Source organism: Homalodisca vitripennis, chromosome 5 (assembly GCF_021130785.1).
Source record: "Homalodisca vitripennis isolate AUS2020 chromosome 5, UT_GWSS_2.1, whole genome shotgun sequence".
Classification (NCBI taxonomy): Eukaryota; Metazoa; Arthropoda; class Insecta; order Hemiptera; family Cicadellidae; genus Homalodisca; species Homalodisca vitripennis.
The window spans coordinates 85,002,125-85,026,672 of NC_060211.1; the positions used below are offsets into that span (position 1 = coordinate 85,002,125).

At 33.5% G+C, this 24,548-nt stretch overlaps 1 protein-coding gene across 1 annotated transcript in view; it reads left to right on the plus strand.

The window, feature by feature from the left end:
• LOC124362458 (disks large 1 tumor suppressor protein-like) overlaps positions 1-24,548 on the plus strand; it is a 713,149-nt gene that overhangs the window by 38,844 nt on the left and 649,757 nt on the right. Inside the window, exon 3 of the mRNA XM_046816976.1 lies at positions 9,995-10,102. Coding sequence (XP_046672932.1) covers positions 10,043-10,102 — 60 coding nt within the window. The 5' untranslated portion in view covers positions 9,995-10,042. The remainder of the gene's footprint in view (positions 1-9,994; positions 10,103-24,548) is intronic.

Below are 24,548 nucleotides of genomic sequence, written 5' to 3' on the forward strand. Positions count from 1 at the left end.
CTCGAGAATCCACAGCCACGGTCGCAAAAAACGAACTCTATAAAATCTAAATGCGTCAGGTGATTCGTTCTAAAGAATAGAATAAGGTATTACACAGGGTTACTTGAACACCCTACAATTAAAAGAGCTTCACATTTTGTAATAGAGGATGGGGCAATGACGTAACGCGAGCAGGGACGCCAAAGTTGATGTCACGTGATAACATTACGACTATAAGGGTATTTTAAATTGCCTGGACCGAATGGGATCATCCGATTCTTCGTAATCATTTATACAGTCAGTGCAGTTAGAACATTGAGTATTATAAATATAGAATAGTATACGAAACAAAGTAATCCAACAATTATATTTTATACAAAAGGAACAGTTGTAAATACCACGTTTGTGAAACTTTCTCAAATACTTCTTTTAAAATTTTCTGAATTAGAGGACTTATTCTTTACATCTTTCGTGTAAGGTGTAGTTAGTTTAAAATTAATAATTAGATCCACTAGTTATCTTGAATTAATTAAAATTATATTTTGATGGATTCCTAAGTAATCTACATGCATGTCATGGATTTTTTTGTCAATAGATGGCATTCAGCAACTAGATAGTTCAGATAAAACTCGATTATTGTACGTTTTAATTAACTTAGCATTTATATTTACTTAATGGCGTAATATTTTTATAAACGTCGCGTTTAGCAAAGTTAGAAAAAAAGAAGTCGTATGTATATGTATAGTCTATAATCATGGTAAAACTGCGTTGGGTTAGCAAATTATTAGGTAACACTGAAGTTCAGGTACGTTTAAAATCTCTGAACCAATTCTTATGGACGCAACTGTAACTTGGAGGTGTTTATGGAAGTATTAAACTGGAACAGAATTAGCTCCGTGCTTATACAAACACATTAGCATACAGAGCGAAGACGGTAATTGTGAAACTGAACAGTGTCTCCCTTTCTTGTTAACCACTATGGATTTTAAAGAGATTACATAGGCGTGTTCCTTTCAATCTGTTTTACGTTTTACATTCTCTTGTGTGTTCTCGCCCATAAAGAATGTTTAAATCAAGTTAGTAGGTTATTATATCGTATCTATTTTACAGAAATAGGCATGGATTGGTCATAAAATGGCGGTGATTGGTTGGAACTATGAAGTATGTGTTTATTAATTGGTCTACATGATAGAGTTTTATGTATTTTGTACATATAAAACGTACAACCATTTAATTAGATTGTTTAAGCTATTCGCTATTTCCCTACACGTGTTCTTAGTATAAACAAGATAGAAAACGAGATAGATGTACATATGTTAATGTGCGTTACTATGTTACATGTTAAAATGGCGTATGGTTTTAATTAGTTTATTTACAGATCTATTTACTCTACAATGTTAAGCCAAATCCAATGGCGTAATATGTACCATATAAGTCTATGTTACTCGCATAGAAGAAGAGCTTCATTAAAAATTTTATGCTTATAGGTCAATTAGTCCTTAAGATATCTCGAGGACAGAAAAGGATAGACAGGAATGAAATTTGAAATCCCATCCTAGTGCAGCAACTACAGGTCCAACTCAAACTTACAATAACGTATTTCATTTTGAAATCTGCTGTTTCGTAATCTTTAAACGACCATAATCCTTTCTTAAAATACTATTACTATACGGAAACGTCATGCAAAAGTATGCACATGGGTAGAAGCATTGAGTAAATCGTAAGTCGGTTCATAGAATTCACGTGAGTGAGCGCAGTACACGACAATATAGCTTGCTTCAGCTGCCTCGAGTGAGGTTTGAGTTGGGAGGAAAGGACTTTTCCTATTTTGTACCGCATGCATTCAAAGTCATACCGTCCAATATTAAGGAGAGTAGTTATAAAAATATAACAAAAATAAAGATGTATTATCTGTAAACATAAAAAATTGCTCCTGTTTCTTCAAATTTTGTAAGTATAAGCTACATTACGTTATTATATGCATGGATAAGTTAGTTAGTAATTATCCTAAGTTGTCTTGTAAACTAAAAAGGTTTCTCCAAAGCCAATACACTCACTGAATAAATTCTTAGACACAAACTCGTTTATCTGGCCAGCGTCTGGTGTTCTCCTTCTCACCATCAACGCTTGTAACGTGCAATCAGTCGATTAGCGGCAGCAACACTGGCGGTGGACATTGCCTTCTCACCTCGATTTGAAAGTTGTCAAGTAAAAATGCTAAGGCATTATTAGAACTTTATCAGTCTTTCAATCCTAAAATTATCAAGCTGTTGAAGCGTATATCAAATAACAATGATCTAACGACCATATATTTTACCGTCCTGTGCCATTTTAATGATTAATATTAATTTTTTATAAAATTTTGTATTACCAGTAAATTATATCTAGCAAACAGTCTTCTTACTTTCCCGTATTTTGGAACTGCTAGACCAATTCGGCTAATTCTTTTGTAAAGTATTCATTACAATTCGAGGTAGTTTTATATGAAGAAAAATATTTGAAAAGTTACCTGGAAAGTTTGAAGGCTTTGAAAAAGTTTTAGTATGGATGTTTCATAATCCACATTGAACTGATAATAAACAGCTGGTAACACTTTCAGCTAAGTTCGACAAATTTGCTGAAACGTCTGCTTACGTTAAAATTCTATTAATATGCAGTACTTGATCAGAAGTGTAATGCAGACGGCAAATACAAAGTGAATATCAACATTTTACTCCAGATTGCGTCAGTGACGAATTCAAAACAACTAATGGATTCTTATTCATATTGAAACACTGTTTATAACACCAAACTTTTTTTATGAACAGAGCTACAAATGTTTTTACATAAGATAATTCAAAATTTGTGGGATTTCTTGAGATTTTGATATGGAATTTTAACAGTACCTTATGGAAAGACAGAAGAATGCCTCAGCGATTCGTTCTTTCCCAGACTGCAGCCCAAAAAACAACAAAAATACCTTAACGCAAAACCTTATACAGGTTTATTTGGAATGTTAATAAGGATTCCTCCCTATACCGTAAGTTTGTAGAATATTCCACTAGGCCTTAATAGCGTTTTCAGTCCTGTGTATGTGTGCATATTTTCTTCATCGGGACAACTAGGCAAACGCAGCTATGGCCCTAGCAATATTTTAGTCTGAAAGTATATCAAAAGAGCAGGAAGCAAACGTTTCTGGCCGAAGTAGATTTTTGAGATGAACATACTTATATAGTTTTTTTGATGGGGCAACACGGCAAACTAAATTGTTCCATCGTCAGTAAAATAAAACAGCCGGAAGTAGGCATCTTTTAAGCGAAGTAGTCTTCTCAGAACTACGTATCAAGGGATCGATTCCAGGGGTCATAGCAGATTAAAATAGGAATCATCCGCTAGTCCTAACTAGAAGATATATAGTCACAGCTACCGGGCAAGTACGTCAATTTTCTCCCGAAATACCGATTTCCCATTTCCTCGAGCAGAGAGCGGTGGATTGCGCCCAGAGAAACGGATTACCACGTTTACTGAAAAAATAATACGGTAACTTCAAAACGCCTCTCCGTTATCCACACCAAAAACTCATTTCGTAGTTAACCAAATACATAATATAGTAGGCTATTCGGTCGACTCAAACTCCTAAACTAGACTATGCGACATGGAAACCCCAATTACCGAATTACTCGACCTTACGCAAGTCAGCCCTATGACCACGGCTAAAACAACCCTGGTATCCTTGAATAGCAAATTAATAATTTTTGGTAGTCGAAAAATCTCCAAGACCGGATTAGGTTTCACCTGTAGGTGAACAATACACAAAATGGTGAGATATACCAATAAAACTCCAAGAACCAAGACAACTATAATAAAGCTACTAAAGTAAAATGTACTCTGCAATAACAAACAATAACTAAAACTAATCTTAAAATATCTATCGTAGCAAAATCTCAACTAAATATAACTCAAATTAGCTTAATCATCAAATTCTCATTTTTATGTAAAAAAATATTGAATAGGTTAAAAAATTATGAATTTAATTTATAAAGCAATTTACCGCCGATGGCGTTATGAATTGGACGGCAACCTTTTAGTGCCGTCTTTAAGTTTAATCGGTGGAACTAAAGAAAATCACCCAAACATTGCCAAGTACCCATTAAAATCACAAATTAATAACCCCCGGATCAAATAGCAATTACTCATATCAAGTTAAGCTATTAAACGTCCGAACAAAGCCTAGAACTGACTTTATGCAAAGCCATGCATGTTTTGGACAAGTGACTCCAAGTCCGTAGAAGTTTCTACTAATCAACTAACAATACTTAATGGTAAATTAAAAGCGTGCTAAACTATACTATTAATAATTATGCATTGTGTGCATATCGTTCAAATCACTATCGTCTGCCGGTATGGCCGGCTTCCAGCGCGCGCGCGTGTGTGTGTTTGTGTACTTTTAACTCAGTAGAAAAGTTCTAGAGGCTTGAAAGTTTGCAGAGAGGCTCAAGGAAGAACTGTATTGAATTGGAGTTCAAAGGTGCAGTCTGTCGAGTGTTTTGATAACGTTTTCGTTATTTTATGTTTGGTTGGCTGATACTACGTATTGTTGGTTCATTTTTAATGTCTTCATAGACAATTGATATATTATGAAGCAGAAATAAGGTACCGTACGGTAGAGTGTTGGGAAGTACTGTGTAACAAGTTCTTTATTTTAAAATAAGATTTGAATATCTAAGCTCTATAAGGCATAGAGTACAAATAATTTCTTATAATTTATTTATCCTAAATATATACATTTTTCTTCGTATTCAGTAAACAACTACTGATAGGTATTTTCACTGGCTAATATTTCTCTTTCAACTAAATGGTAAGATAAGAACCCAGTTTCAGTGTTAAAATCAAAGATTATCTAAGCCTACACTTCTCACTGAATTTATTAACTACGATCAGCTTACGAATTCTCTAGTGATGTGGAACATCCCACTAATGTTAATTCCTTAAAATTAATGTCGGATTGCGATGCGAAAGTATGTACAGTATTAACACAAATTTTTGTGTATATATATATATATATATATATATATATATCATAACATGTTATTTCTACTTACCATAAAATAACACAATAATATAGTGTCCAATCTACTAAAACGTAATTTAACAACTTAACCTAGTTTTATTGAAATGGAGACTTGCATAAGAACTGAAATAGTTGATTAATGATAAACGCATTGACCATTGGACAAGTGGTTTTAGTAATGATAGGATTAGAGCGGGACAATTTTTACTGCTTGTTTATACATGTCACTTTTAGTATCGACCCCACGATACTTTGAAGACTGTGTCGGGGATCAATCTACTGCTCGGTCAGTGAGCTGAGGGAGGATTCACAATTCGCTAACCTGCGGTTCTGTCTGGGAGGATTCACTATCCTCCGGTTCTGTCTGGGAGGATTCACTATCCTCCGGTTCTGTCTGGGAGGATTCACTATCCTCCGGTTCTGTCTGGGAGGATTCACTATCATCCGGTTCTGTCTGGGAGGATTCACTATCCTCCGGTTCTGTCTGGGAGGAATCACTATCCTCCGGTTCTGTCTGGGAGGATTCACTATCCTCCGGTTCTGTCTGGGAGGATTCACTATCCTCCGGTTCTGTCTGGGAGGATTCACTATCATCCGGTTCTGTCTGGGAGGATTCACTATCCTCCGGTTCTGTCTGGGAGGATTCACTAACCTCCGGTTCTGTATGGGAGGATTCACTATCCTCCGGTTCTGTCTGCGAGGATTCACTATCCTCCGGTTCTGTCTGGGAGGATTCGCTATCCTCCGGTTCTGTCTGGGAGGATTCGCTATCCTCCGGTTCTGTCTGGGAGGATTCACTATCCTCCGGTTCTGTCTGGGAGGATTCCCTATCCTCCGGTTCTGTCTGGGAGGATTCACTATCCTCCGGTTCTGTCTGCGAGGATTCACTATCCTCCGGTTCTGTCTGCGAGGATTCACTATCCTCCGGTTCTGTCTGCGAGGATTCACTATCCTCCGGTTCTGTCTGCGAGGATTCACTATCCTCCGGTTCTGTCTGGAAGGATTCACTATCCTCCGGTTCTGTCTGGGAGGATTCACTATCCTCCGGTTCTGTCTGCGAGGATTCACTATCCTCCGGTTCTGTCTGGGAGGATTCACTATCCTCCGGTTCTGTCTGGGAGGATTCACTATCCACCGGTTCTGTCTGCCAGGATTCACTATCCTCCGGTTCTGTCTGGGAGGATTCACTATCCTCCGGTTCTGTCTGGGAGGATTCACTATCCTCCGGTTCTGTCTGCGAGGATTCACTATCCTCCGGTTCTGTCTGGGAGGATTCACATCCTCCGGTTCTGTCTGGGAGGATTCACTATCCTCCGGTTCTGTCTGCGAGGATTCACTATCCTCCGGTTCTGTCTGGGAGGATTCACTAACCTCCGGTTCTGTCTGGGAGGATTCACTATCCTCCGGTTCTGTCTGCGAGGATTCACTATCCTCCGGTTCTGTCTGTGAGGATTCACTATCCTCCGGTTCTGTCTGTGAGGATTCACTATCCTCCGGTTCTGTCTGCGAGGATTCACTATCCTCCGGTTCTGTCTGGGAGGATTCACTATCCTCCGGTTCTGTCTGCGAGGATTCACTATCCTCCGGTTCTGTCTGGGAGGATTCACTATCCTCCGGTTCTGTCTGCGAGGATTCACTATCCTCCGGTTCTATCTGGGAGGATTCACTATCCTCCGGTTCTGTCTGCGAGGATTCACTATCCACCGGTTCTGTCTGCGAGGATTCACTATCCTCCGGTTCTGTCTGCGAGATTCACTATCCTCCGGTTCTGTCTGCGAGGATTCACTATCCTCCGGTTCTGTCTGGGAGGATTCACTATCCTCCGGTTCTGTCTGGGAGGATTCACTATCCTCCGGTTCTGTCTGCGAGGATTCACTATCCTCCGGTTCTGTCTGCGAGGATTCACTATCCTCCGGTTCTGTCTGCGAGGATTCACTATCCTCCGGTTCTGTCTGCGAGGATTCACTATCCTCCGGTTCTGTCTGGGAGGAGTCACTATCCTCCGGTTCTGTCTGCGAGGATTCACTATCCTCCGGTTCTGTCTGGGAGGATTCACTAACCTCCGATTCTGTCTGCGAGGATTCACAGTGTAGTAGAATGTTGGAGTTTTCAAATTTTTCATTTTTATCACTCGTAAATTTCTTCTATGTTTGTTTCTTAAGAGCTTCACTCAGCAATATCGGGTATAATTTCAATATCCGATACTGTATAATGCAGGCACTGCTCGAGAATACATGCCAATACTGGCGTTATTGCAATATCTGTGATTGTTACTAAAACGATGAATCAACGAGACAAGAAGATATACATTAGCAAGATTTAACACAGCAATATCGGGTATAATGTCAATATCCACCACTGTATAATGCAGGCATTGCTCGGGAATACAAGGTAACACGGGTATTATAAAAATATCTATGATTGTTACTAAAACGATGAATAAACATGACAAGAAAATATACGTGAGCAAGATTTCACACAGCAATATCGGGCATAATGTCAATATCCGCCACTGTATAATGTGGGCATTGCTCGGTCAGCACTGTTTTATATGGTCGGCCAGTTACGACCGGTATATTTCTGACTAGGTTTTACAGTTTGTTGTAACAAGGGCTGTGACGTTACCCGGGGGCCAGACTGTAGTCACATCATTTATTGAGCTCTTACAAAACGTTGTATACTAGCGAGAACAATATTTAGTATTTAAAACATTTTTGTCAGAGACAGAATAGTATGCCATTCAATACTGATATAGATCGACATTTTCCTACACAATTTTAATGTATGTGTGTTCAGTTGAACAAAATTTATGTTTGTTTATGTTTAAAATAGATAAACTGAGCCATGACGTATTTTATAACCATTACTACAATACATTAAACTGTGTAAAATTAATGATTTTGAAAGCTAAACCATGTTTGTAATTAAGAGTAGTTTTATTGATTTCTTTCATAAGTATGCGATACTTTTGAATATCTAAATCAAAATTTAAACAGGTATTTTATAAATATTGCTTGTCACTTAATGAACTACAAATGCCAACAACTTGAATATTTTCTACCAAATTATTACAAATTAAACTGTTTAAAATATTTTACATTCATCCAAAATTCGAAAGAAAATTCATTCACATTCCTTAATAATTATAAAGGAAAAAATTATTGTACGTACCTAGACGTTTTAAACAAAATTTAATACCTCATTTTACTTGCTTTAACCACTCTGGGCCCTCAGGCGTGTAGTTGCATGCGTAATAATTATTCTATTATTTACTATGGCTAGGATGACTTCACACCCAAATATTGATTAGTTTTAAATTTTTTTTGTGTTTGAACTTATGGCTGTAATTGTTTTGACACCTCCAATACATGGTAAAAGCCAATCCCCGAAACCTATAGTGCCCTTTCTATAGTATGAAAAAATTGTAAACATCGTAAAACCTTTTGTTGTTTTCAACCATTCACCATTAATGGTAAACTTTACACAAATAACGTAAGTTAACATGTAGACACATTTGTCATACAGTATATCTGGCAGCGGCTTAAAATACCATGTTAAATTAGTTAAGTAACTTGAAAAATATACGAAAAATTGTACTTAATAATTTGCACGAAAAATGATTTTCATACGATATAAAAATCGGAAAATCAGAAGTAACAACGCAAGTCTAGTTACTGTAATTACCTGATTGCTTTAGGGTTGTAGAAGTTCTCATCTCAAGTATAAATTTAAGTGGCTCATTATTATGGAAAACGCAGTACTTCCTTACTATTTCTGTCCTATTCATTTTATGCGTCATTTATGTTTCTCTCGATGTTAATTATTGGAGGAATAAGATGATGATAACTGTATTATTATATGAACTTTTATTCTTTAATGTCAACTTATTCTGAGAAAAGTTTTAGAAGCAGTGTTCAAAATCTCCTATTTCACCCACTTTTCGGACATAACAATCTTTACTCGTATTCGTGAGATTGAAATTTACATAATTGCTAACTGCATTTACATGATTAAATTATTGTTTGTTTTTATATGCACTAAGAACCGTGACTATAAAAACATTCAATAATGAAAAACATTCTATAATGAAAAACATTCTATAATGAAAAACATTCTAAAATTCTATTCTAGAATTAGGTATTTTTTCGTTTTACAATTTAAAAAGTATTTAGTTTTACTATTGTAACAAAACTCCAATCAGATAGGCGTTGAAAGCATAGATAAATTCTTTAGCAACTTATTCTTGCAACCACGTATCTAGCTCTGACCGACTTGTCTCTTCCCGTAGGAATATTACAAACGATCAGATTGTATTACTAGTATTTCAAAAGTATAAATTTGTAACTTTAATTAACATATGTTAGTTGTTTTTAATTGTAACATTTGCAAGTTTAATATAATATAATATTTGTAAGCTTAATACTCGTTATATTGACTACTGTTTAAATCAAACCAGCTGTAAAACAAGTAACGTGGATGCGTTTGTTGTATATCATCCAAATAGTAGAATGTTTCTCGATAAATATACTGTACTTCTAATATTATTATTATGAGATCCAGTTTTTAAAAATGACAGCCATACAATGTATAATCTTTTATTTTGTGGCACTGATTTATAATAGCGTTATTTTTTATTTGTAACATTAAAATGTTCTTTGAGTTAAGAATATGTGCCTCATTTTAAGTATTATTTTCACAGTATTTTAACTTTAGACAACATTAATAAAATAAATTTGAATGTTTATATTGAAAGATGTGAATATTCGGTTTTATTTTAAATATATTTGTTCCGTATTATCTGTAAGTAACTCGATTTGATTAAATATGCACTACTAGATTCTTAGCCATATTTCCAATGAGAGAAGATCGGCTAGAACTGTGCATGATCACTTCCATTTACGAAGTGACAGTAGGCTAAGTATGACTGGTGAACGTGTGCCATTGGCTGACAAATCTGTGTGCCAGGTGGGGACGGATCTCCGGGGCTCTCTGCTGCCCCTCACCCAGGCCTTGATGAGCCTGCAAGACCATCGGTCTATCAGTCCTGAAGAACTTCAACTGGCCTTCCCTCAGGTACCCAATCATTTACTCAGTTATCTGCATAAAAAGTATCTTTTGGTCGTTTAATCCATCTCTCGATTTACTGATTTCTGGGTGTTTTTTGACCTCTTGCTTTCTAACTCTCAGCTGAAGAACATTCCACTGGAGTTTCAGCTTTGCTTTAAACTTCTTATGACTTGAAAAGAGAATTGCCAATCTTTCCTAGGCTTTATTGTTTTGTGTGTGATTTATTGTTAATGAAGTCAGTCTCAGTACACTGCACTTTGTCCTAGACTTATCACAGTGGTTAACGTATATTTTGAAATTGAAGGAGGTTTTTGACTCATCTACATTGGTGACTATATGTGCAAATATTGTATTCAAATTAACACTTTGGTTTTCTTATTCCGGAAGAGCGCATACAATAAAATATATGTCGGTATCAATCGGCTCGAATTGAAGAGAGTATCGTCTTTTGTAACAGACAAAATAATCATATTCATGGAGTCATCCGTAATGATGAACCATCCCAAAAGAAGCACTTTTATAGTCCTGGTTCAAAAAGGAATGTACATTGTACGTGCGTGGCAAGAAGCACGTATGCAATCACCAAATGGAAGAGATGGTGAAAGCTTTATAATGGTTCCTAAACCTAATTACCTACAGGCTCTTTTCCAAGCACGACTTTTAGAAACAATTTTAGTCTGATGAAGACGTTTATGTACTGTGCATCTGATGCTATAAAGAAAATATGTTAGTTGATTTAGTTGAAATAGCTTAGTAAATCAGGTAACTTAGTTGGCTTATAATATCAGTGTCAGTAAGGTTACGGCTGTCTCTTAGGCAGTTTGTCATGTGGGATTTTGTGACCTTCGATGGTGTTTTGACAGCCAAAGCTTCTCTGTCATCTGCATGTGTACTTGATGATGGGTAGTAACGTTATCTCTAAGCATTTCAAAGCAGATGTAGAATCTTTTGCAACTTTTCCTTTGAATGTTATCCCAAACTTTTGATAACATACTCGTATATTTCATGGTTGAATATTCTACTTTTTAATGATCTGTCCTCAATTAGTTTTCGCAGTTTTGATTCTGATGATCTACAGAGCGTAAGGTTGTATGGATCTCATTCTCTTAGTGGTCGATTCAGATACGGTTGAAAGACCTATTTCTTGAGCTCGTTCTGTCCTACATCGCTTGCAGAGTAAATAGTTTATGCTCTTTTGAAAACCATTACATTGCAGCCTCTCAAGAATGATTTATTGGTATTATCATTCCTATGCTGGTTACTTTATATATAAACTTTCGGAGGTGTAGCCTAAATCAAAACGGTTACATATATATATATATATATATATATATATATATATATATATATATATACATATAAAACGGTGTCATAAAACGTCTTGTGTAGAATATAACTGCTGTCACAGAATATGTTGGTGTTAAGCGGTATTGAAATGAAAAGAAAAACACATTAGGAAAAAATATATAACAGGAGGTACGATTAAGTAGAATTAGTAATTAAAGTGAGTCACAAGAACAGATTTACAATTACAAATGAATTTATCAGCATACAAGTGGCTTGAACTCAATGAATAGAATCTTTATTTTTTCTGCCTATAAATATACTAAATAATGATTCATGATTCAGCGATAAATAAAGAAGTATGAAATAAGATTAGACATGTTACTAACAAGCTTTCTGCAGACTTTTTATATACCGTACCGTAATTTCTTGAAATGCATTAAATTTTTTTTTTATTAAATGTTTAGTGAAAAAAAACAAAAAGAAAATATATATATATACATATACATATATATATATTTTTTTTTTTTTCACTAAAAATTTAATAAAAAATATATTTAATGCATTTCAAGAAATTACGGTACGGTATATAAAATAAAGTTATATATATATATATATATATATATATATATATATCGCACTAAAAGGTATGGTAGCACTTATTCATAAATTATTTATAATCGTATATTTTTACTGTAGATATAGCCTAAGTAAATTAAAAGGGTTAAATTAAGATTTAAACTAATGTCTAAGAATTCTATTTAATATTCAGAAAGTTTTTAACTGTTACGATGCATTTAACGTTAATGCATTTTGAGTATACGATTTTAAAATCTATACTTTTAGTTTTATTTGTACATTTTTGACAGATAAATGTCATTTGTACATAAATCATCTGGAAAGAATGTGTGAAGACAGTGCTGCTATCTCTCGCGAAAAGCTGAAACTACCTACACCACGTGCTTGACTTAGTTCACGCGTCTACCGAACGGTGGCAGCACCAGTGGCTAGTTGGCTGCCGTCTCTTTGTATTGATCAACTTACTGCAACCCCAATATAGGAGACACTATAGAGAAGTGACAATAGGTTTTGTATTGCTGGACATGATCGCAATTAACGTACGTTTTACGAGTTTCTTGAAATACCTAATAAATTACTGTCCACAATTCTCTTCAATTATTTTTTTTATCTTTGCCACAGACAGATTTTCATCAAATCAATTGTTTTGTTATGTATTATGCCCAAACAGACAGAGAAGTTTCTATTCGACATTAATTTTGATAGTACGAATTAAATACCAGATAGTTTATTCACTTGTGTATTACATTTCTTAAATTAATTTAAAATAATTTTGTAATATTTTCAGTTGAAAAATGTTTTGTGTAACAGGTTTTACGTGCCGCTTTAGTCCAGGAAATATAATTGACCAAATAGATTCAGATTCCAAAAATGTTGTAAATTTTATCGTTGCTTACCTGACTTATTTATTATTGCAGCAACTGCAAGGTAAAGGCAGCAAACATTTTTCAAACAGATAATGAAATATGTGGTGGAATAAGTAGGTAACAGTACTTAGCTTATCCCTTTTAGGTTATCCCATCCATCCAGCGAGCGTTTTTATTTCAATAATCTTATATCAGTCATTGCTATCTGTTTGAGTGCAGCCGAGGCCCAACCAGCATCATATTAAGCTGCAGCTATATGATGCTGTCAGTATGCTATCATGCCGTAGGCTATCATCATGACACCTTATGCAGTCATTCTGACATTTTTAGAGATCTCGTATCACGTGATTGACAGTCTCTCACTATGACAACCATAATATTATTTTTGTGCGATTTTTTTGAGGAGTTATATTGCTTTGAAAAATATACTTTTTCCATATAGTACAACACTAGGCTACATTCTTATAACAATACAATTTTGCTTTGCTGAAATTCCACTTCGTGATATGAAGTTGAAAAATAAAAAAGCTATATAAAATTCTGCTATAGGCAAAAATACGAGTAAGTTTTATTTTGTATTAGTCTAAAGAACTGAATTTAATAAATACACAACACGTTTGACGTTAGTAACAAACTACTAAGGTACATAATTAACTACAATTGTTTGCGGTTTGGCTGTATTTCTGAACAATGTATCGAGAATGGTTTAAGATGCAGTGATACAATTCACTATATGGAATACTTATGTCAATAATTATGCATGTTCATTCGATTTGCAGCATCCTTGCTACAAAGGGAACGATAAAGGTGATAGGGTACGAGGTACGAGTAACAAGTTAAATACATGCATAGATCTTGTTAATTAGCAGAATTGATTTACTATTACGCTATAGCTAATTATTTCATTCAGTTATAGGTAACGAGCTGTCAACATTACTCCTATTGTTCAAGACAACTATAACTTAACTTAGATTTTTAAGATTACATCAATGAAAACGTGTATGTTAATCTTTTTTGTAATTTAGGTCACCTTTGTGTTTTCTTCGATTCGTACCCTACACGTCTTGCCTGTTTGATTAGTCTTTCTATCAATATTCCAAATAATGATTTATCAACTGTTCTTGCAGTAATAAATCATTACTTTATTGTAGCGTTTGAGACGTGTGCAAGTTTTACTGTGAATAGATAAAAATATTATTTATATCACATGATCTTCATTTACTATTAATCGTCTATTAATAGTTAAAACATAACTAAGGGTATATACATCCTTGCCATTAAAAACAGAGTGGTTTCAGCTTCTTTCTTATGCAGTCGGAATCACATAGCGAAGCCCATCAATAATGGGGTTGGAAAATTTCATTTCTGTCCGTCTGTCGACACCATAATTCTTTAAATTGTGTGTGAAGCATACATAACACTATATGACTCATATACTTTGTGTATTTCTGTATGAAGAACGCTGAGTTCGATAATGGTACATATCACTCCATGGGACTTTTGTTTTAGCAAATATTTGGACATTGGTTTTATGGATACCCATGATGAAACGAGAAAATAGTAGTATAATTACATTTGCATACAAACTCAATAAACCCATTAGAGATCCATGCATGTCACATATTAACACATGTATCCTAACTATCCCTACACATACACCATCATTGTATGACGGCGTGATGTTGCTTACTGTCGAGAAAATTTTCACATGTATACTTTTGAATTTAGTCTGAAAATCCATTTGTACTAGAATGAATTCTGTGATATTTAATTGTTGTTTCAACATCTTTTGAATTTAAATTTTGCATGCAACCTCAACAAATCATGTTGCGACGCTTGGTGTAGGGTAATCTTACCTTGTATGTAAATGAAAGAATACGAAAGAATACAAATAAGGAGCACTAACAATTACAGCCGGAGAACACAAAATATAGCTGTAAATTCAAATACTTATAAAACAAAATATTGTTTAACTCATCCAAATGATTGCTGACCTATAAATTAATCATACTCTAATTATTATATTCATTATCTATATATTACTGTAGGTATGGACTTCATAGGCTTTATCAACAGACCAAATTAATACATATCAGTCTCTCTAATGTTGTCTGCATTGCTTTAAATTGAACTACTAGTAAATATACTAATAGTTCAATCAAACCTTTATAGTTACGTTTAATTGACCTCAGAGACATATTTATGTTCAAGATATTTTAGGGCTCAAAATTCATTTAAAACTTTCTATTAAAGTATTTGTGTTATAATATCTCAAAGTTGAGCTCTTTAAAATACTAAATGATCACATTTCGAGTTTTGTGAGCTATAACCATAGACTTGTTGGGGTGGAAAAACTATATTTCTGCCTGTCTGTTCACGTGATCTCTCGTGAAATTGTACAAGAGGCTTTTTTCTGTATGGGAAACACTAAGTTCGATGATGGTGCTCTCACTCCTGGGGATCTTTCTGAGTGTTATCAAATATCAGTTTGTAAACAAGCAAAGTGCAACCGTATGAAATTATAACATGTGACTTTTATTAATCGAGTAAAGGAATAGAATGGAAAGTCATTGTTAAAATTTGGTGATAGGATTTTATTTCAGCGCACCCTTGTGTTGTGACACCACCCGTAGTTCACTGCGACTTTTATTACTCGTTTTTGAAAACTATCGTAATGGATAAAAACGTGAATGTATCATGTGGAATAAAATGTCGAGAAGAAATTCATCTGTAGGCATTACATTTTACACAAAAATCCTTACTACAAGAATGTGGTCAATGAGTGCAAATTTGTAGTTTGGATGAGTGCCATTTTAGTCTACTATGTAGCAGGCTGAACAAATTTATTTTCGTCTGCCGGGAGATGTAAACATTTCTTTTTTGTATGATATATTTATCTGTCTGCAGGACATCTCGAGAATGAAATGAGCTGTATATTTGAAATATTACATGCAACATAAGACAAATATTGCGCGACACGTGGTGTGGCGTACTACTACAACCTTGTATAATACATTATTTCGTTGACGTATACAATTCCCCATTGGGAATACTGTATTATAGAGAACTGATATTTTTTCAGGGTGTTGTTCATTATTGGTTTGTCACTATCGGATGTTGTTTTACTCATAGTTTCATTTTATGTGAAACCCTTATTAGCTGAGGTCAGTGCCAAACATAGATTTGGGAGGCCCTGGAAAAGATATTCGGCCGTGCCACGTCATGTCCCACCACCCACCTCCGTGAAAGTGTTGCGAGGCTGGCCCTGGAAAAATTGTATAAAAACCCGGTGTGAGTACGAGCACCGAAAAGGTAAAAAGTGTACCAACACAACTCGAGCACTAAAGATTATGTTTAATAATTGCGACCATTCTTCACGAACCAGAAAAATACCATCTATACATTTAATAGAATTTGGTCAGTGCTATTTGAACATTCTCGTAGAATGGCTTACATAACCTGAATCAGAAACTGAAATACCAACGACATCAACATCATAACTTTGTTTATTGTGTTGGCTGAATAAATCAACAATAATTAATTTGGCGACAATCTTCAAAAGGTACTCTAATTATCCTACAAAACCCATCCTCGGTTTGGTTTCGAATATTGGTGTCCAGTAATAGGGTCATATGCAGTGTAAATGTTCACAATGACAGAAATTTCAGTTTGACAGTGAATTTTTAAGACACATGGCATAAAACATTCAGTTGGAGTACCTCGGTAATAATGAGGTTGATATTGGTTTTGAAACTATTTTGTTCAAACAAGACTCTATTGCTGTTTGTTATTGAGCTGGAGAAACGATATAGCTCCACAATGTTTCGCGGCTATATGGCTCCAGTGTTTTTCTATTGGCCACCAGTGCCTTTCATTTCATAACATTAGATTAATTCCTCGAGAAGCACATGAAGCTATGCTTTAATCAGCCCATTTTGAGTCTAGATGTGAAGTATACTATGGCTCTGCCATATATTTTTTAGAGTGTTATTTCGATTAGATGCACATACTGCAATGTAAGTAAACACGTGGGACATGTTGAATATACGGCAAGACTAACCAGTGACATATTATTGTTCAAATGTGTGGGTCAAATTACTTGGGATTTTACTGTTACACCTAGTTTAAGACAATTATGTACATTTTAGTTAACGGGCATCCTTCTAATGTCCATTACTGACGAACACCATGCACAGTTACATACTGTAAAATATCAGACGGAACCTTTATAATATAACGGAAAGAATGACGTAACCTACGTAGTTTATTGTTCCATTCAATTCAATTATGCATTAGTTTAGGTTCCAGGATAGCTAGTTAAACTTAGTTACTTCTGACTCTGCGAGTATCCAACTTTGAACAATTCAATTTAAATGACAAAACAATGATTATAGATTATTGCGTTTTGATGAAAGCTATCGCAGCGTAACCAGCGGACACTACTTTATTGATCAATGGATTTATAAACATATTATATTTTATTCAAAGTTTCTCTTTCTCTCAGTTAATGTATTATAGCTTGAGAATAACATCAGCGTTATACCTAAAATAACGTTAGTTCTTACTGGAACTGTACTTCATATCTAAACGTCGGTGTGTAACATTGTGGTTTCCAAGTTATAGGTTTTTACGGTATGAATTAAGTTTAAATAACTGACATAAAGTTTTTATTATACAGCGGGATAAAAATGTACAAAAGTTTGAAATTCTAAAACTGCACGCCTACACCTAAAACCCGAATCCTCAACCAAGACAAGAAAGGGTTCTGTAATTTTCACTAAATGCTAGAAAAGTCACTTATGAGATTCGTAGCCTCCTGCTTGCTCTCGACAAAAATAGGCGTGTTTACTTCTTTACTCCTGTAATCTATCACGACTTTAATGTTATTAGGTACTCCATAAAACATTCCATTAATAATAAATACTGGTGTTTTGATGTAAAATAGTTTGTATATACTGCGATAGGAAGGTGTCAGAAATTATGGATCTAAAACATAATGGAAATTAACTAAGTTATCAATATTTTCTTTATCGGCTTCATTCAATATTGGTTTTATGTAAATTTATTACCTTAACATTTTAATATTTGTCGAGAAGTATTTCGGACTGCTGCATTGAACTGTGTATTACTGTATGATTTTACCTCATGAGATTAAAGTCACAATTAATAAATCTTATTATAGCCTTATACTAAATGATAAGCTTTCTAGATTTTTGAGGTTTTATACTTTAATATTCATATTACAATTTATAATAAAACTTATAATCTGATAATATTAATTTTAATATTTTTTATATCTGTGAAAATACTGACGAAACTTAAAATGTGCTCGAATTCATTTTAATCTTATCGTTAATTATGTAATATTCCATACTTGTACGACCAAAAATAAGGGCATCAAAGTGTTTGAGGATTAGCATTGTTCTCACAGGGCTAAAATCAAGATTACCGCCAGGAAAGCTGGCTCTATTATGTCGCTAAACGTACAGAAATTATACAAAACGTGTTTTTGCTTGAATATGTCACATCTCATATCGTTGTATACATTGAAGTAATAGACTACATCAACACTTGGCACTCTTTATGAAAATCTATTTTCTGTTCTCCTCATGAATGAATTAAAACTTCCAAATCTAGCTGTCATCTTCACATTGTATTCTCAAAATTGAATGGTGCTTTCCACATGGTAACGGATGACACGATCATGTAAAGGGTACGGACTGTCAAATTCCTTAATTTGTTTAAATTACGTATATATATACATAATAAATTTAACATAAATAATATAATTAAAGCACTAACCCATGGCTTCGCCTTCAATTTACTGCTGAAAAACAGAGACGTCACAGGGATATACGTTTTAAGTGGTATAAAAACGCCCTAGACATAAAGTATAAAAAAGTAAAGCCACTGAAATATATTCCAATCTTCAGTTTCATGAACTAATAATTGAACTTAAGTTTGGAAATCGGTGATTTGGGGTTCTGAATGAAAGCAGTGAAACAAATGTGAATAATATCCTCCCAACCAAATCGTATTTCCCTATATTCCATGTTCAATTTAGTAGCCCCAACGATTCCAGTAATACTTTAACCATTTTAAACTAACGCTAACGTGGAGGAATCATAATGTCGATGTTTCTTAGTGAAATCCCTTAACATTTTATACAATGGAGTCCTATATTTTAATTTGGCATAAGTCCTATAATCTATGAAAGGTAAGTAGGCACATACGAGTATCATGTACACAATTTCAGTTCAATTCAATTGAATTAAATAATACTATATTAATGTGTTTCAACTTCAGTATGTATCAGTTACTTATACAAATAATACATTTTTGTACTAACATCAAACTACGTCAAAATATAAAATAATACGAAGCAGCCATATAAACGTACATACTATTCAGTCTAATGGTTAATCGAAATAATAAGTGGCTATTTCAGGTGTTGCGCTTTTACGAATAATTCTGGTTCAAATTATTTATATTAACGACGAAAAAATGACCCAGCTTTTTTATCTCGATAAACAATATACAGAGACCTACGTAAACTTTTACAGTAAAGATCTATTTTAATTGAATACAACAACAAAATTTCATAAACAATGTTTATATTTCGGTATTTAAAACCATTTTCCATCAGCAATGTAAAATATTTTTATATTGTTAAGTATCCACAAAAAAGAGGAGTAGAGATTGATCTTATATATACCGTTTGGTTGCCAAGATCTTAAAGTAGCTGATTTGCAATTTTAACATTGTTTTAATTACAATTTGTTTCAGAATTTGGTACTACATAATTCTTATAAATTAATTCAAATTTTTAAATTATTTTGGTTATGTTTAATTGTATGTGTGATTATTTATTCTTACTCTTAGTGATTGTTTCGTCAATATAATCTATGGAACAAAAATTACTCGTATATAAGTTGGATTAAGAAGCCTACTAGAGTAAACCAGCGTCTACACCCACGCTTGTATTCCACTTTGGGTAATAGGGGGAGAGTGAAAAGTTAAAAAAACCCTGCTATAATCTTACTCTTCAATAGACCTAAATTGGTGCTAAATCTCTTCTATATGCGTCAAACGAATTTCTAGAGATGTGAACACAAACATTAATATACAAAGACTAAAACTTGTAATACTGTTCAATTTACTAATAATATTTAAGAATAGTTTATTTCTCTAACAATAAATGTATGTCTGCGTAGCGGGCCACCTGGCTCGCTGCTATTGTTGGTAGCCTCTGTAATCGTTTTTCGAAGGTATGATTATGTCTAAACCTAATCAGTACAGTATATTCTCTCATTTCACAATCTCTGATCGATATATCATCCTATTTCTTAGGTTTATTTCAGTCAATATATCAACACTACCTAATCAGTATCATAATCTTTCTAAGTAAAAAACGAACGCGATACCCTTAGACAATTGTCTGTCATGAAAATTTGCATATAGTTTCTGGTATAGTTCTTTATAGTTCCTTTTCCTATGGTCACGGATTTCCTTTCCTCGGTTTTCTTCTAAAATTGAAGTCACGGAGTGAACGGTTCGTTTAATCATAACAATTCTAGGTCCCTTTCCTTTTGTTCCTTCAGTTACTGGAAATATGCTGTCCCACATTTATCTTCAATCCTCGTATTTTCAAAACCAATCAAATGCATTTTTTATATTAATTTCTTCGGTATTTTATCGTCTAAAACATTTGAAAACATATTTAGCATATTCGCTGTAATATCTTATAAGATATAAAAAATAAAATATAAAATATAACAAAATATAAAAAATAACAATAAAAAAATTATTTAATACAATATGTAATATTATAATTTTACATTAATTGGTAAACCTAAATTTTATTTTATTTTCTCTAAATTAAACAGCTTATTTTTCTTATTTTATTCTAATTTATTCAGCTCTTTTTGTTCTTTCTATCGCAACTCTCATACTCTCATTAATTCTTCTAAGTTTGTTTAGTAAGAAAAAAATTTTAAATGGACAAAATGTCAAAAAGAAGTAATTATATATGCGCACACTTTTATTCTAGCTGTACAACTATTTAAGAAATTATCTTGTTATTATAAAGATTATTATTATGGGAAACAAAGAAGATTTTTAATTGCTAAAGAATATATTTGTTATCTTTATGAGAGCACGAAAGAAAATAATATGCATTTTTAAAAAGGGTGAATTTTTCTATTATTGTTTTAGTCACATCTATATTGATAACTATATAATTCTCTGAACCAGAAATATATATAAGATCTGTCATTGCATTTATAATATAATTGGTTAATTCTCTACAAATTCTGATAGATTGCAAAACATGTTCATATTCTAACACTTAACTTTCTTAAAATGTTTATACTTCATATACATAATTATAACATCACCGGAAATGTTTAAATATGATATTTTTTATAGTACGAACTAGTACATTTTACTGTAATATATTTTACATTTATACTCTTTAATGTCTAAGGGAGTTTTCAAGATTATTTTCTTTACCTGTTTGAAAACTAATAATTATGAATTTATGATTAAATACAATACTATAAATATTTGTAATATCGTATGAATAAGTATTTTCAAAAGTTGCTTCTGTTCAATACATTGAAAAATATAGAATTAAAAATACTTTGAGATTCTGTAAATTCATTTATTTATTAAATTTCATTTGCTGTTTTATAACCTCCAATTGAAACTTTAAGAAATAATATCATTGCCATATCATTTCCAATTTTGTTTTCAATATCTCATCATAATTTTCAGCTCTTATAAATCTGATGTACAATCCACCTTTATGGATGGAAATATCTATATTTTCAAAAATTCCCAATCCAAAATGAGATAAGTTTCCTACTACTTCAAATTTGTCCAAATTTTAAAGGAAAAAATTATTCATAAAAAATCTTAAAACAATAACATATATAATTTACTTAATTATTATGCGATGTACCAGGTCATAGAGCTTTTCTTTGATTTTAAATTCTATTCAACCTTTTAGGAACTATATTGGGTAACAACTGAATATTAATTACCTTGCAACACAACTTGACTTTCCAGGAGATTGAGCGTGTCAATGCTTCTCATATTAACGCGACTAAAAGCCACAACCACAATCGAATAAGAGTGTGACGCTACGTAGAAGATAAGTCAGGTATATAATAGCATGTCTTGGCCTTGGTACAGTGATTCCTGAAGTGGCTCAGCATAATTTACATTCAAAATTTTGACAGCAAAACTTCAGTTTGGGTAGTAATTAGGATCACCCAAAAACAGTAGCAAATAATCGAAATATAAAATATTTATTTTTAAATCTGTTATGATAAAATTTATACAAGGTTTTATAACGAAGAAAATGTGTTGAATTTGATTAGCAACAATGTAAGGGTTCACATCATGATTGGCTATAAATTGAATTAACACTTCTAACACTTGCAGTTTTCATTGTTTTATTTCAAAGAGGTTTGATCTAAACCCAAGAAAAGTGTTGCGATAACATTTTATTAAAATTTTAAAATACAATTATTGTTAAAATAATTTGTGTATTAAATTCATTCAATTCATTACTTTTTATCGAATTCTATACAGCCAATTTGCATGTGGTTTATTTTAAATAAAACAAAGAAATTCCAATATTTGCATACAATGTAAATAGAGAAACTCTATAAGCACTTTTTGATATGGAAATATTTCAGTACAAACATTAACACTATAAATCTCCACAAATATACATATCAAATTTCCTTCTAACTACTTTTTCTGCAGGGAAAGGTAAAAGCAAATTTTAAATATTTCAATTAAATAAGTTTTATTTATTTTTGACAATCTATCTACTCCTACCATTCACTTTTATGTACATTTTTTCTAATTTTCAATTATTCAAAGCCATGTACCAGCACTGATATCGATGGGGGGGCGTACTATATTAGTGTAACTAAGAAGCTATCGTATCTTTCTCACTATAGGTTTGCAAGCTTGTTTCATAGTGAAAATAATACGTTTTGAGGTTCTTTTAATTGGAATTTAAAAACAGTTTTAAGGGGAGCGGGGTCGTTCCTATCCCGCGCATGTTAAATTTACAAACTTTAGGTACATGTATTGTCAAAACTAAGTAAGTTACAACCTTCAAATTTTTTGTAGGCAAAGAGTACTCCTTTATAAACATCTCTTGCAACTTTAGTAAAAAAATCGTTAAAAAAAATTTTTTTAGGAATTTTTAAATATTGTGTGTAAAAAAATTATTTTTTATACCAAAACATTTTTTTTCTCATTTGTTTTTTTAGATAGAATGATAAAAGATGCAACACCATTTGGAATTGCACTGTTCTATATGCATACCAAATTTCAATTCTCTAGCATTTATAGTTGTTTATAATAGTGTACCTTTATATGAAAAAAAAACCAAGTTTCCGGGAAATGTCCGGTAAAGGCAAAAATGACTGCTAAAACTAACCTTTTGCTGCTAAAACATCTCAGCTCCGTACTCAGGGTCATCTGGGTCTTCATTTTCCTCTTCTAATGCAAGTTTTTCTTTTCCTCCTAGCAACTCTAGCCTCCTTGGTCATGTCTAAAGCAGATTTTTTCTGCCTTTTTCAATCGTATTGTATCAAAATTTCGCAATGCGGCAACAGGACTTCTCGCTCAGTTTGATTCCTAGCTTGTTATACACATCCAATTTGCTGGTGAATCCATTATTAAAAGTTAAAACTGCATCATATATGCCAAGTTTTAGAGTGTTTAGCCTTACAAAAACATTTTTAGGCACCTTAGACCAGACGGCATTGTTTGAAACTTTCGTTCTGGTTTTGAGTCTTTTGGTCAAGGCATTTTTTTAGAAGATCCGGATTGGCTAAATCTCTATAAATTTGTTTGATCTGTACCATCACTTCATATGGCAAATTGTGTGACTTATGGCTGAAAAGTCTGATGTAGGGCTTCGGCTTTATTATAACCGCACCACGACTCCGGCCCCTTTGGACATAGGCCATGTTGCGGAGTGTCATCATTCGATATTTTGTGGAAATAAGTTGCCCACACATTTTTAAACCATTTGTTTGAAGATCTGATCCACCTCTTTTTATAGCTAGGCCATAATATTCTTGCAGCTTGTCTATGTCATTATTTGTTAGCCTATTCTTGCCCCCTATTGCTCTATTATCTTTTATTTTAGTTTTTCCCAACCGTTTCTTCAATTCCCCTTAGTCTGCTCCCCATTCTCTTCTTGACATGATTGACGCATTCCAGTTTTCTTACTTCTACTTCATCTCCATATGGCTTATCGTCAACCACCTTTTTTAAAAACCATTGCTGTCACCATCTCCTAAGTATCGTACATACCGTACATTTCGATCTCTGGACTTTCGGAAAACATCTAGGGCACCCGCAACTTCCATGCCGCCACTTGACCCTTCGTAGTTTTTGGAACATATATGATCAGGTACTATTTTTTTTTAATTTTCATGTACAGTGCAGATTTGACAGTATTTGGACATTATGGAAACATCCAACACCTTGCCAGTATCTAATGATGTTACGCTGACAACCCCATTCAGTGACTTGTGTCCCCTCCTTTGCCAAGACCCATCTAAACAAACCGTCAAATCTCTTTTTGACGTTTCTTCACACTCATTTACAGACACAGCTTCCTCAATTGCCTGCTTCATACTTTCACTAGCACAATTTTCAATAGCCTGATATATTATGTTACTACAAGG